Raw genomic sequence first — 14557 nt, 5'->3', positions numbered from 1 at the left:
ATGTTTACTCAATCCTGTTCATGTCTAGAACTTTCATTCACTGAGGATTAAAGTAACTCTCCAAGATTCTATCAGAGCTACCCTTGGGAATAAGAAGCCTAAATTCTGGTAATTTCTCCAGTACAATAGCTTTGTCTGAAAGAAACTTAATGCAATCTGTTTGGTCTTGTGACTTTGTGTTTAATCAAATATTTCTATGCTCTTTCTTCTGAAGCAAAAATCTATGCCAGTAGATCAATCAATACTCAGCACTAGAGATAGGTAAAAGGTTTTTCATGAAAGCATTCTTTTTTTTTTTTTTTTTTATTCCCTAGAAAAAGTCAGATTTAGAGACTTCAAATCAGTTTGCAGTGTGTAAATATTGTTGTATTGTTGCTTGGGAAAAAATCCAACTTATTCTAAATGGCTTTCTTTTATAATAAAACAATGGTCAAAGATTTCCTTTTCACTCTGAACTTTGCAGTTTTCTTCCCTTAATTCTGAAAACATTAGTCAGCAAAAGAATTCATTTGATGCTTATAAACAAATCTGCAGTAAAAATTAACTCATAACTGTGAATTCATCCCAAAATTTACCAAGACTACGGGAGATGTGAAAAATATTTACAGTATTTACGAGGTTTAGGTTGGATATCAGGAAAAGTTTGGGCACTGGAACAGGCTCCCCAGGGAAGTGGTCACAGCATCAAGCCTGATGGAATTAAAGGAGTATTTGGACAATTCTCTCAGACACATGGTGGGATTTTTGGGGTGTCCTGTGCAGGGCCGGGAACTGGACTCGATATTCCTGATGGGTCCCTTCCAACTCAGCATATTCTGTGATTCTGTAATTCCATGATTCATGTAAAGTACTCTTTGAGCTATGCTTTTTTCCCCTGAACAGTACATAATACACAAATGAACAACAATTATTTTCTGAGTCAGAGTTAAAAGGAACAAGAGAATAGAAAAGAGCTATGAACACAGCAAGGTTAAGTGAGGAACCAACTGATGGTATTAGTTAATCCAAAGATAATTAATCATCACCCAAATCTGGTTCTCCTACGGATTTCTCACCTACTCAGGCTTTGATAAACATTACCACATAAATCAGGCAGAATTAAATGAGCTTAGGACCAAGCCCTCCATGGCATCAGTCAGGGCACTGGGAATGTGCGAGTCAGGTTTTCAGCACAGGAAGCTGTAACCCCCAGAGGAATCCCTGGTGTTGGGCCAACCCCTCATCAGCATTTAGCAGTGAAGCAAACAAGAGAAAACACAGGCAGACACAAATCAGAGGGAATAGCAAAACAACAGGGTTGGGTTTATAGGGCCTATTTTAGCACCTTTTAGCAGGTGCTTGTTGATGTAATCATAGACATTGAGGAATAGCACTGTTTCAAATCCTTGCTTATGTGCACAACTTTTCAGTAAATCCCCAAAAGTGCATTTGCTGTGGTCAGAGATTTTTCTGCAATGCTCCCAGCAGTTCTCCAAAGCAGGTGGGTCACTGTCGTCCTGGCAGTGATTGCTTTGCCTCCCCCTTTTGGAAACAATTTAAAGCACTCACTGGCAAACCAGAGCAATGCTACAAAAATGTTGTTTCACATACGGGGATGTTTTACTTGACTTGTTTTGTACATGGTCCTTCCTAACCAGGAATGGTGCATCAGCTGCAGGATTTGTAAAGAAAGAGAGGGAGATTTGTCTGCTCCTTGTGGATAAGCGTAATTGCCAACACCTCCATGCTGGTCAGACCGAGGTTTTGACGTGTAATTTAGAAGAACAGATGTTTTATCTGGGAACTTGTCCAGATCTCAAAAAAACCCAAAAACAAACAACAAGTGAGAAAATCAGTAGTAGACTCTTTTGTCAGCAGCATTATCCTTAAAAGTACTGAGGAAATAGTGAGTAAATGGCTGGATTTCTACGACACAGCAGAGAAGCAGAGAAGATGTGTGATTATCTTTGTGAATGACTTAAATGGCAGTGATGAACTAATTGGTCATTGCTGGTCAAATGGACTGAGCGAAGCTGTAAATCCTGGACGTGGTAATATGCCCATTATTTTCTCATCAATCCTCTCTTCTCATTCTGTTCTTTTGAAAAGAGCCCAAGAGTGACATCTTTCCTTCCCATCCGCTGCACAATCAGCACCAGCAGAGACAAATGGCTTCAAGTATTATGGGACTGAGAATGCATGAGACAACTTTGAGAGATATTAACTACTGCATTTCATGCAAAACTGAACTAATAAAGACTTTTCCTCATAGATGTCCAAATTGAAAGGGGTTTTAATCCACCCAAAAGATTTCATAAGACTCTATCATTAGTACAAGGACTATTAAGCATATAAGAAGGTACCTCCAAATTTATCTTTTTCACACTCTTCAATTACAACTCACTCTTGCCTTTTCTCTAAATGTGCTGATTTGTACTGTAAACGCCTTAGAGGATGTGCTCACAAAACTCTATTATCTGTCTGAAATACCTCTCAGACATCTTATGCCTTAATTTCTTCAGTACTAACAGATAACTAGAAAAATGAGTTGGTTAACTCCCATAGAGAAAGAGAAAAAAATTAATAAACTACCCAGTGGTTTTCCCCTGTTATTGTCTGTGTTCTCCCATCTTTCTGCTTGTGATAGGCCCTTCAAGAAAATACATACAAATAAAACACAAATAGTTAACATGGATAAATATACCAGCAGGAATCCAAATGATGCTATTTTGCAAAGTTCCCTTTGGGCTATGCCCTTTTCCCTGAATTGTACATAATAACCAAATGAAAAGCAATTATTTTCAGAATCAGTATGAAAAGGAGCAAGAGAATGGAAAAAAATCTATGAGCACAGCAGGGTTAATTGAGGAACCAACTGATTGTATCAGTAGATCCAAAGGGCAGAGGGTTGGAATTAGATGATCTTTAAGGTCCCTTCCATCCCAAACCATTCCATGATTCAAGACCCAGGGCTGTTCACAAGTGACTGTGGAGGGGGAGCAGAGAAGGAAGAGGTTGCAGATGCTGAACCTAGGAGAGGCCAGACTGCCCCAGGGGCAGGGTCTGAGTAGATTAAATAACACATTTCCATGCAACTCAATTTTCTACACTGCTACTGAGCTGCTGCAGTGGTTTAAAAAGCAGGCATTCCTGCAGAAAGGAAATGAAATGGGAATGGCATCGTGCTGGCACTGGTGATTTCAGAGCTTGCAACAGACAGTGCCGGGAAAACCACAGCTCTCCATGCAGCCAGGCACTGGGGGACACAAACCAGCACAGCTCTGTCTGGGAGGCTCAGCAACAACTAAGGTGTTGCTCTTGATTACTTTTTGCTGAGCCTACATACTGTGTAAAGCCACTGCAGCAAGTTGATAATGATGCGTGAAATGGAAAATCCTCCAGAGCACACCCAACAGCACCGTGGATGTGCAAAACAATCACAACAGCACCGTGTTATTTGGTAATTGTTACTACATGTGCCCACACCAATATATTCAGATTTTTGCTGGTTTCAATAGGTGCAACTCCACCCCTTTTAATGTGTTTACTCCTGATTAACACGGCATTTGATACGACTGGAGTAAGATATACAGCAGTATTGAGGTCAGGCACAGAAAAAAACAGAATGCTGTGGGACTAAAGATGAAAACCTTCAGGGGGTGTCACTCCACTGATTCAAATCAACAGACAATTTCCCCTGGTTACTTCCCCTCCTTGACCTATCTGCCCTCTGAGGCCAGGATAGCTGGGTACCTGGAAAATAAAACCACTGTGGGGCTGTATGTGCCACTGTCACACATCAGCAATAGTTCTTTCAGCATTGCAAAACTTGCTGAAAATTGTTTGGAGAATTTTCAAAGTAAGTTTTCAATACTTTTCAATTCATCTCCATAGTCACAGTGCTACTCAAAGGTTTGCTGAAACAGCTGCAGGCAGTGGAGGAATCACAGAGAGATCACATGAAATGCAGCCTGGTTTCTGCAAAGAGAGGATATTCAGTTCCTCTGCACCATTCCTCTGAACATTTTGACTGCTTTGGAGACATTGAATACTGGAAATAGCTCAGAAAGCATTTGGCTCAACATCTATGTCTATATATCACAACGACTAGTATATAATGCAAGGATTTAAACCAAGTTTCAACCCATCCTAACTAGAAAATATAAGCTACATAATGCCAAAAACATAATTAGAATGTCAGCACTGCACAAAGCAGACTCCTAACTCTGTTCCAGGGATCATTCCATACTGAAAACCAAACACTGAACACACTGCCTCATGCACATGACACCATCAACTTTGCATTATCAGTCAAAGACAATTTTTTCTTACAGGATTAGCTTTCTCAACCAGGTGACAGTGAGATGAGATGCAGTACATGGAAATCAGATCATCCTGAATTTAGTTGGGCTAAACAGTTGTTGAACTACAACACTGGCTGACAACATTTGGGGACCTGAGCTATGTTACAGGCAAATTTTTTTCTCCCATACTAGGGAGAGAAACTGAAGAGCAGTCCCCAGATTTATCACTCAAACATAATGAAAGCGAGACAATGCATTTTCCTTAAAGTGCAGACCAAGCATCCAGAGTTGCTCATTACAGCAGTACACCATTTATTCTGTTATATATCTGTTGGCAAGTGCAGGGGCTGATTCCTCCAGTTTAATTCTGGGTCTTGACCCATGCTCTGGAGATAACTCAACTCTAGTTTCCCCACTGGTTCTACTAGTTCTTCTATTCCTTCCTAAATAGGGCAAAGTTAGGTTTTTTTTCTCAACATTTGTTTATAAATTTCTCAATTCTAGGTTGTAACATATCTCAACCCACGATCAGTAGGCTTTTCTTCTTTTATTTGTAGCTTCTCTCTCTGAAGTTCTGTGGTCTAATTTGGATATCCTGGCCTTGTAATATATTAGCTAGTTCATTTGCTCTTAATTCAGTCATTTAGCAATCTGATCTGGAGATTCCTCTAGTTATGCGACTTCTCAAGGAGTTGCTCTATAAAATTCCACCAACACTTTTCAGCTCTTTAGCAAATTTAAGCAGAGGTTTGATATATTTTTTTAAAAAATCTTTATCAATCTCCTGTTAATTACTTCTAATTAAGTTACCAGAACTGTAGATATCTCTGGCACAGTGTTTTCATATTTCATGTTTTCAGTTTTTAAAAGATGCATAATTACTTCTCTCTGGGGGAAAGAAAATCCCTCCCAGAACTGGGAGAGAATTATGCAATCCACACCACAGGATGCAGCATGTTCTGGGTCATCTTTTTTACATAGCCTCAGTTATAAATATAAAACCTCTGTTTGTCTCTCTCTCTCTCTCTTTTTTTTTAACAGAAATTAAACTTCAAAAGAGCGTTGTAAAATTATGGGGTTTTTAGTATTAATTTTGGGGTTTTCTCATTTTACTTCCTCTCCCACGCTGGATGTCTGTGACAGACACGAAAGCCTCAGGCACGGGGAGGTTTCCTCACCTGTGCACCAGCTGCTTGCGGCTCACGCAGATCGCGGTCTCGTAGTCGTGGGTGACACACACCTTGTGGGGGCTGCACTTCACCTTCAGGCAGGGATCCTTGGATGGATCAAGGGCTATAAAATAGCAAACATATTAAAAAAAAAGTGAGAAAGGCATGCAGAGGTCTGTCTTGGCAGGCAGAGGACAACTGGTTAGAACGAACACTCCCACACGTGAGTGAATAAATACTTTGATGTTTTATAGTATGTGCTGCTGTTTTCAGACTGCCTGTGAAGTAGAGAAGTTTACAGAGAAAGATAGATGGAGAGCTTAAAGACTGATTACTGAACAGTGATCTGAGTCTAACTGGCATTCACATTAATACTAGATATGAGACTTTGGGATGAAGTTGTTGTTTAACAATCTATATCACGCTGTTTATTTCACAGAAAAGCCATGTTTGCATAAAATGTACTCAAATAACAAAATGACTGGTATTTTAGAAGCTAACAACTGATATAATGCTGAGTGCTAATAAATTAATTTATTTCACAGATGCTGTAAAACAGGCATCATACTTTTAGAGATTATTTTTAACTTTTACAGCTAAGTAACTCCTGTATTTAAAATCCTTGAGTAGAAGAGCAGTAATAACAGCAAAATAATCCTGGCTTTCATACAACAACCTGCACCACCAGCACTGCTGTCAGAGTTGGGATTAAATAGCAAGATGAGTTGCCATCTCAGAGCAAATATGTCCAGGCTCTTGTCCCATTTGAAAGGTACCTGTCTAAATTTATTCTTCTACAAAAGAAGGTTTCTAAAAATCAGCAATAGGACATTTTCTGCCAAGATGAATTACAAGTATTCACAGCATGCTTATGTGAACACATCAGAAGGTCTCTGCCGTACCAGTCACACAGAGAAATTTCAGTCTTGTTTAAGAAGTGATTTTTAGAGAAGCTCTTCTTGGACATTCTGTTGCCATGGATTTAATTTTCTACTCCTCTTCAATGTCCTTAAATCCCATTTGCCTCTCCCATCCCTCCTCACATTCTTGGAAATGGGCAACTCTTGGTTTCATTTTGGGGATGGTATTGAGCTCTTACTTGCCCTTTATGGTAACCATTTCCCATTTCTACTGAATAATAAGAGAAACTTTCAAAGGAGACTATTTGAAGTAGAAGAAGTTTCAGTTTGCTGTGTACCAGATTTCTCTGAGAGCAAATATGTTTCCAACGAGTGGAGGATTCTTCTGTTTTCCTTCGGGTCTGAAGTGTTGCAGCTGTTCTGTGCTGGGTTAAACAGCCACAGCTACAAGCTCCTGCCACATTAACACCCATTACACATTTGTGATGGGCAATTAAGCTTCACTAGTGCATATGTATTTACTGGAATGCCTTTGGTGCAAGACGGGGAAATCGTAAAAATAAAGCAAAAGTGTTAAAAGCTTTTTCTTTTAAACTATTAAAACTGATAGAAGAGGTGAAGTGAACAAGGAAGGAGAAAAGACCATCTGTTTCCTACACCATAAACAACAAAGGAGCAATATTCAATGTGTTGCCATCAGGAAAATACATAGGCAGTGCTTGAGGAGCCGGGGTCTGTCCCAGTGGAAAGACCAAAGGCTGTCAAGGCTCTTCAGGGATGTGTTTCACTGTTGCCTTTTGGTGTCTTTTTTCTGCCAGACAGATGAGAAGTATCTGATTCCCTGCCCCGGACATTCCCAGAACACAGAGTGAGAGACACCTTCTTAATCCTCTTACTTCACTCTCACTGGAGGCTGAGTCAAGGACTGAGGCAGATCTTTGACAGGGATTTAAATGGCCAGCCACAGTCTCCCGAGCTGGCTGTCTACCTGGATACTCTTAAACTGCAAACCAGTGAAACACCTTCCTTCTGCAAAGCCTTTAATGAGTGAGCACCACTTGGAGCGTTCAGGGTCACCACATCATCGTTTCAGTGGCTGAGGTAATTCAAAGGTCACTTCCACACACAAATTTAATGACCAGAACTTTTGCTTGCTTGCAGCTGGCCTTGCTCTGTTTCTGGAGCCCAACGCACGCTGTTTGCTTTTGCTGGTGACACATCCTTGATGCAAAATGCTGCATCAACAGAAATCACTGTGCAAACTGGCTGGGAGCCCAGGGCTAAGAGCTGCCAGGAGCACTGGGCTGCTGGTGAGCACAGCCCGGCCTTGTGCTCAGTGTTCTATCAGCCAAAACCTGAGGAGTGGGGATGTCGGTTTACCCTGGAAAGTCAATACTAGTTTGGCATGAATAAGGAGCAAAATTTAGGCCCACATGGTCTATGTGATATCATGCACAGCTACAATACTTAGCATTTTTCCCCCATAAAATTTACTCCAATTGGTGAATCTATTTCAGGAACTGTTTAGGTTTTCTAAGGCAATAAAAGTGCATGCAGTTCTGAAATAGCATCACACTATACATTACTGGTAAAAGTAAGACAACTTTGAAATATTTTGCAATTTAAAAATTGTCTATTTGAAAAGAAAAAAAAAAAACAGTTGAATAATCATCAGTTTGAAGGAAAACAATGGGAAAAGATGTGGTTGGAAAACCTAGCCACCACTGCCTTCCAAACCAGACCTCAACTTCCTATACCTTGGTGACTTGCTTCTACCATTGTTCTGAAAACAATACTAATGTTGACAATAAATAAAGCAACTGATGTGTTGGGTGAATTATTTCATTCATGGTGGAAAACCTCAGGAAAATCCTTAAGTGGAACACATCATAGAAGCATCATTTATTATTCATTACAAACAGTCCTTACATGCAGTTCAAAACAGTAGTTTATTAAATACAAGCCAAACTGTGGACTTTGTCAGAAGACAGCAAAAACCCCATGATATGGATTGTTATTTCTTGAGATTTTTTTTTCCCACTTATGCAGAATGCATGATTCACGTGAACATAAAAGTTCATAAAAGTAAAAGTAGGGATTTATATGTCTGCAAAGTTCCTCAACATGTTAAATACGTTTAGAAGGTTGTTCTACTTCTAAGCAACACAAGCCCTAAGGAGAGCTTGTAATAAGAAACAATTTCTGAAATATGCTAATCAAAGATCATGCTTTGTTAATCAGATTTCTACATGACTAGGAGCAGATGCTCATCATTGGAAGAAGAAGACACTCTTGGGAATAAGATGAAACACAACCATATTTGTCATTACAGTTCTTTTTGTCCTAAAGCAATGAGTATGAACTCTTTAAAAATAAAGAGCTAAAAGTACAAATATATAAATAAAGTGGGAAGAAGATGTTACTTTATCAGCTCGAAAGGAAAACCACAACCATCCCTTCTCTATGTCAGGGAGTCTGCACTCAGCTCTGTCTGCGCAGCAATAACAAAAATACCTTAAGCCTGGCATTGAGATGCGAGCATTTTTCCACTTTTTCCTTAGGCTGAGTCTGGAGGTGAAACTGATGTGATTAATTGCTTTCGAGTGGTTGAGCATTCATTCAACACTTATGTACGGAGATATGAATCCAGCCAGTACTGGAATTAAATATTTCACTTGGACAAAAATTCTTTGATGAAAACTCACTTCAGTCACCCCACCTATCATTTTTTGAACGCAGTCTCCATGGTGTCCTGTTCTGAGCATTTCCGATGGACACTGGGTCTCCAAGGGAAGGATCCATCCCAGGAGGCAGCTGACTGAAATGTAGTAGTGGACATCTCAGTATAATAATTTTCAGAAAATTCTTATCTTGGAAAAATGTAGGAAATTAGAAAATTTCAACTTGGCTCATGAATCTCAGTCTTCCTCACTTCACACCCAGATGTTTCTGCTGCTGACATTTGCTTTGTGGGCAGCCATCTAGGTACTCAGAGCTGAGAAGTCTCTGAATTGACAGTGCAAGGGAAGAAGTGAATAGAGGTGCAGAATTCCTGTCCTTTAGCATTCCCCCCCCCCCCTTTTTTTTTTTTTCTTTTTTGGTCTAGCTTTTATTATACAGGGCAACCTAAGTTCTCTCTTAAAACTATACATCTTTTATGGTAATCTCAGAGAGAGACCAAAATAATTGGTAAACACCAGGGATTGCAGTGCGGCATCAGCCTCCTAAAAGCCTCCTAATGATACGGTGACATTGCTTTCCAATACCAAAAGATCTACAGACACCAACTGCATCCCGAACCTCTTTCTGTCCCAGCTCCACACAGCAGACCAGAGAACTTTCCCTTAAGGACTGAACACACTTTCCCCTCCTTGCACCATTCACCAGAGCTGTGGATTTGCAATATAAATCAGTGCTGGACAAAGACCTACCAACAGTGTCTGAGATACTTTTCTATTACATTTCACGTTTTTATTTGGTGCCACAATAAAAAAAAAAAGACGACTTGCAGGAAAATCTTAGTTCACTCAGTGGCAGTACAGGGGGAAGTTGCTCTGTAAGGATGTAGCTCCATATGTTGTGCCAGTGGGTCACCATGTTAATCACAACAGAGAGAATTTGCTTTTCACACATCTGACTTTAAAAGGGTGATAACAAATAAACACTTTCAGTGTCTCACAGCAATGGATGTCTAATCCTGCAGAAACTGTACAACTAGTTTGCAAAAAGATATATGAGCTTGATTCTGTTTTTATGGCCATTCCTCAGGGGGAGGAGAGTATTTTCAAAATGCATCTGTTCAATGAAGCTGAAATGCACTGCACAATCAAAAAGAGATGGTGTTATGTAAATATTGGGGGGTTTGTTTTTAAAATTGCCTGCCAATGAGTACTATTATCACTCCATGACAAAATGCTCCTGCATAATGCAATGTCAAGAGCAGTTGCTTTTATGCAATCCCCTTGGAACTGTTCTGACTATGTAAGAAAAGAACATCTGCTGGGAGAGGTGTGATGAAATGGAAAACGAGACCTGCTGTCTTCAATGGAAAGATCCTAGTGTGTATTTTAATACAAAAAAGATTGATAACAAAACTAAGTCTCTCAATTAAATGATGCATTACATTATATGTGTGCATTTCAATATCATCATGTGTTACTTGGTTCCAGCTATACTCCACAGGCAGGCAGGAGAAGGAAAGCACAGATCCTGGCTGTAGAGGCCAGGAAATGGGTAGGGAAGGGAAAGGCAGGAATGGGAAAGCTGTGGACATGAGCAGGTCTGGGCAGGCAGAGGACAGAAGGCTCTGACTCTTCCTTCCCACTCAGCATGAACCTCAAATGGCATCTAATGTCAACCTTCAGATCTGGGAGGAATTCCGCATCGTGTGTCCACTTCGAGCAGAGTGAGGACCAAAGAGAAAGTGACAGGCAGCTGAGTAGTGCCTTGGGGGAATTTTACCCTGTGCTTCCATGAAAACCATCATAGAGGAAGTGTGAAGGAGCCACTAAGCCAGCAGAAACATGATAATGAAAATTCTTACAAGCTGCTCTTGATTTTTTGCTAGGGAAAGGACATGTTTTCAACACATGCTGGCTAAGACCAGCTTTGGCTTTCACATTTTGGTTATTTGAAGTACACCACACCCTTCCCATCAGAGTTAGAGCTTCATCAGCTTTATGATGACTTTATGCTATTTTTTCTAAGGGGAGCATGATAATACATATTAATTTAAAGAGCACTTCTCTGTGAAGGCATGGTAAGTTTTCAGTGCTCTAGTGGTAAACTTGAACCACTCCATGTGCTGGGGTTAGACTGTCACTGGGGCTCCATCCAAGTCCAATGGGACTCCTCCATCCCCCTGGAATGGACAAGGTGTCCCAGGAAGCCCTTGACGAAATTCCGGGCTTTTACAGCCATTCAGAAGACTTGGTTCTTTGTTGGAGCTGAGTGTAACATTTATTCTCAGAGTTGATACTGTTAATAATTCTGGTCTTACAAAGTGTTATTTAACAAGAGATTACAAGACCCACCCACCATATAAATGTAAATAACACCAATGGTTTTATTCTGCCTCTGCAAATCCTGGCATAAATCATTCAGCTTCATTAGGAAGTAAATTTGTGCTAGCCCACCCCCAAGTTTAGGAGAGAACATGTCCTCCAACCACCAGCTCTGATATTTAAGTCTCTCTCTCTCTCTCCTCAGAGTAGTTTGGATAGAGAAATCAATTCAGCTGAAAATTAATCACTGAATGTTTCAAACATGTATGTGAATTACTTTCAATAAATGGAATTTCCCAAGGCACTTAGGCAATAACATCTCAAACTGTCAGCATTTGCTCCATCCCTGTCTGATATTTTTGTGCAGCTTTGTTTTGGAGCTCTCTAACATCTGAGTGGCTGAAGATGCTGATACAGTGCACAGAAACTTCTATTTTAATTTTTACAGGCACTTTAAAAATCACTTTTTATAACTGACATATAATTGCTTTTGACATTGCTGAGGGCCATGCAAGGCAGAAGATGCTTCAAAGGACTCTGCAGATTTCCTTTCTGAAGCAAAGGATAAGAACCCTTGGTATTTAAATTAAATTTTTTGACGAATAAACAGAAATCCAATGCAGTGGGAAAAAAGAGAAAGGGAAAGAAAAGAGAAATAGGACAGGACTGGATGTTTGGAGTTGTGATAACTCCCCTCAGCTCCAAGCACTTCCACTACAGAATAACTTCTGCTTGCACATGTCATACTTGAGGGTGCATTTTTGCATGTCCCAGTGAGCTGAAGGCAAAACAGACTTTAAAAAGGCCCCTGACAGAAAGATAATGGTCAGAAGTTACATTCAGTTATTAACTCCTGAAAGTAGTGGGGTATAAAAATCACCCCATTCTCTGGGACTCAGAGGGCTTTGGCAAATGTTTAATGACATCACCTTTACAACTTCTGGTTTAGAGTCCCCAAAACCCCCAGACTGTCCAGCTTCAAACTTGCTGGGATGGAAGTGAGAGCTTCAAAACAACTGCTCTGATCTTTAGCTGGTGGAACGAGAGGAAATGCTGAAACCCCGGGGTCTGCCTTGCAGGGAGGGCCCAGCTCTGCAGGATGTGCTGTAAGAGATCCTCAGGACGGGAGCAGAGCTAAATGTGACCACTTCCTCCCACTGCTCCTCTGTGTCCCCTCCCCATCCCTGGGAGGACCCAGTCTCTGTCCCCAGGCTCTCCCGGTGATGCCCAGCACTGTGGCCTTTCCCTGCTCTGCCCAGGCAGGTTGGGAGAGCCATTGCTGACCCATGGGCGCCCTGCCAGCCCCTCTGGGAATGAAACACCCTCCTCTGACTGACACCTTCAGTTTCCTGGAAAATGAGCGTGAGGAAAAGAGAGACAGACTGGGAGTTCTGCACTGCTATATCAGGCTGGCTGGTAACACCTTGCCTAAGGATTCTAAGCCAGATTTAAGTTTTGTAAGAAGGTGAGACTGCGTCTTGCATATCTGTCATTGAACTGGGTCCTGTGACACTGCCTGATCCCCTGAAACCTCCAGATCCCAGTGCCAGAACAGAACTCTGTGTTTCTTTCCAAGTGCCTGAAAGATTTTATTCTCTTTGCTGCTAGGAAAATCCTGAAAATAAAACTAGAAAGGTTTAATAATGTCAAAGCCATACAAAAGACTCCATATCATCATAAATAAATGAAAAAGGAGAAAGTATATTTAATTTAACATTGAGATTTCTGAATGCTTGGACTTAACAATCCCATGGTAAGTTTGAAACACTGGATATAATTTTTCCTGTGAACTGACATAGATTATTTTTGCTTTCTGTTACACTGCAGTGAATTATAATTTATTTAGTGGGATTTCATTTAATACAAATTATTTAACTCCAAGGCCAATGAAAACAAACCAGGTTATACCTTCAACAGAAAACAGTATTTGAAATTATTAATGCATAATTAAAGAAATACCATTCCCATTTCAGATTAATACAAACATATTTTAACATGCTCAGAGAGAAGTTGCATTGTATGTTGTGAAACACTTCTGTAATACTTTCAAAGTTGTTGGAATTTATACTTTAGCTGAAGTAGTAATATAATGGATAAAAAATTGCTGAGATTTAATTCAGATAGCTAACTCATAACTGAACCCTTTCCCAACTTTGATTAAAAGCTATAATGAAGTTTAATAGTGTGAACTATGAGTAGAAAGAAATAATTGAAACAATGTAGAACTCCTCTGTATTTTTCACAGAGGAAAATATTTAACCAATCAAATTTTATTATTCAATAGATTTTTTGTCATTAAATCTCATTTCAAAACATGAACAACATGCATATCTTTTAATGATTATTTTTAGAGGTAATGCAGAAGAAAAATGGCATCACTGTTAATATAATTCCATCAGCAAATAGTAAAAAATAAGGACCAAACTGGTTTTACAGATCAGTATTTCAGTATGCATAATTACAACTCTTTTCTAGCACAGCATTGTAGAGAGCTAAGCAAGCAATAAAAATTCTGGGTATGAATTCTCTGAAAGGCTGACGAGGTTGCTCTATTTGTCGACAGACTGAATGTCAACGTTGTTACAGTTACAGCAATTCCCAGCCAGGCTGCTGCCTATCTCCACATGCCTGTATTTAAATGGGAAATGAGATAAGACATGCTGCTCTGGAAATGAGAAAAACTCTACTTTTCCCATTAAGTTCTTATGCTTATTTTCTGGGATAAATGAAACAGAATTTGGCTCCAAACATTATCAGCTATTGCATATAAAGTTTTATAAGCTTGTCCCAGGAAGTGTTCAGGGCCAGGTTGGATGGGGCTTGGAGCAAGCTGGTGTCCCTGCCCATGGCACGGGAATGGAACTGGAGGATCTCTAAGGTCCCTCCTTTCCCAAAACATTCTATGCTTCTGAGATTTTCTACTTAAGGAATAAGCTAGAACACTGATAACATTCTATGAAACAATATGTCAGGGAAGAATTCCCAAATTTGCACATTTTCTTAGCGCTCTTAGCACCTTAGTGCAGGGGCAGTGTCTGTCCTAGTCAATGGGCCAACAAGAAAACAATGGGCCAACAACAAAACATTGTCTTCTTGTTCTGTCATTGCCTTTTTTATCCCTTGGGATAAATGAGTTTGTCACTGTGCGCCTCAGTATCTTTTTCAGCATTTAAAATGGAGATAGCAAAACTCAGTGTCTAGAAATCAGCCTGGGCCTCTTGGAAGGCAGCACAGAGCACAAG

General features: G+C 40.1%; 1 protein-coding gene across 1 annotated transcript in view; it reads right to left on the bottom strand.

The window, feature by feature from the left end:
- SPOCK1 (SPARC (osteonectin), cwcv and kazal like domains proteoglycan 1) overlaps window positions 1-14557 on the bottom strand; it is a 271592-nt gene that overhangs the window by 112205 nt on the left and 144830 nt on the right. The window contains exon 4 of the mRNA XM_066197356.1: window positions 5462-5576. Within this exon, the coding sequence (XP_066053453.1) occupies window positions 5462-5576 (115 nt within the window). The remainder of the gene's footprint in view (window positions 1-5461; window positions 5577-14557) is intronic.

This window comes from Chamaea fasciata, unplaced genomic scaffold (assembly GCF_029207755.1).
Source record: "Chamaea fasciata isolate MVZ Bird 193981 ecotype frontalis unplaced genomic scaffold, bChaFas1.0.hap1 SCAF_15, whole genome shotgun sequence".
Taxonomy (NCBI): Eukaryota; Metazoa; Chordata; class Aves; order Passeriformes; family Sylviidae; genus Chamaea; species Chamaea fasciata.
Note: the sequence above shows the minus strand (reverse complement) of the source record. Positions and strands in the feature narration are given on the sequence as shown.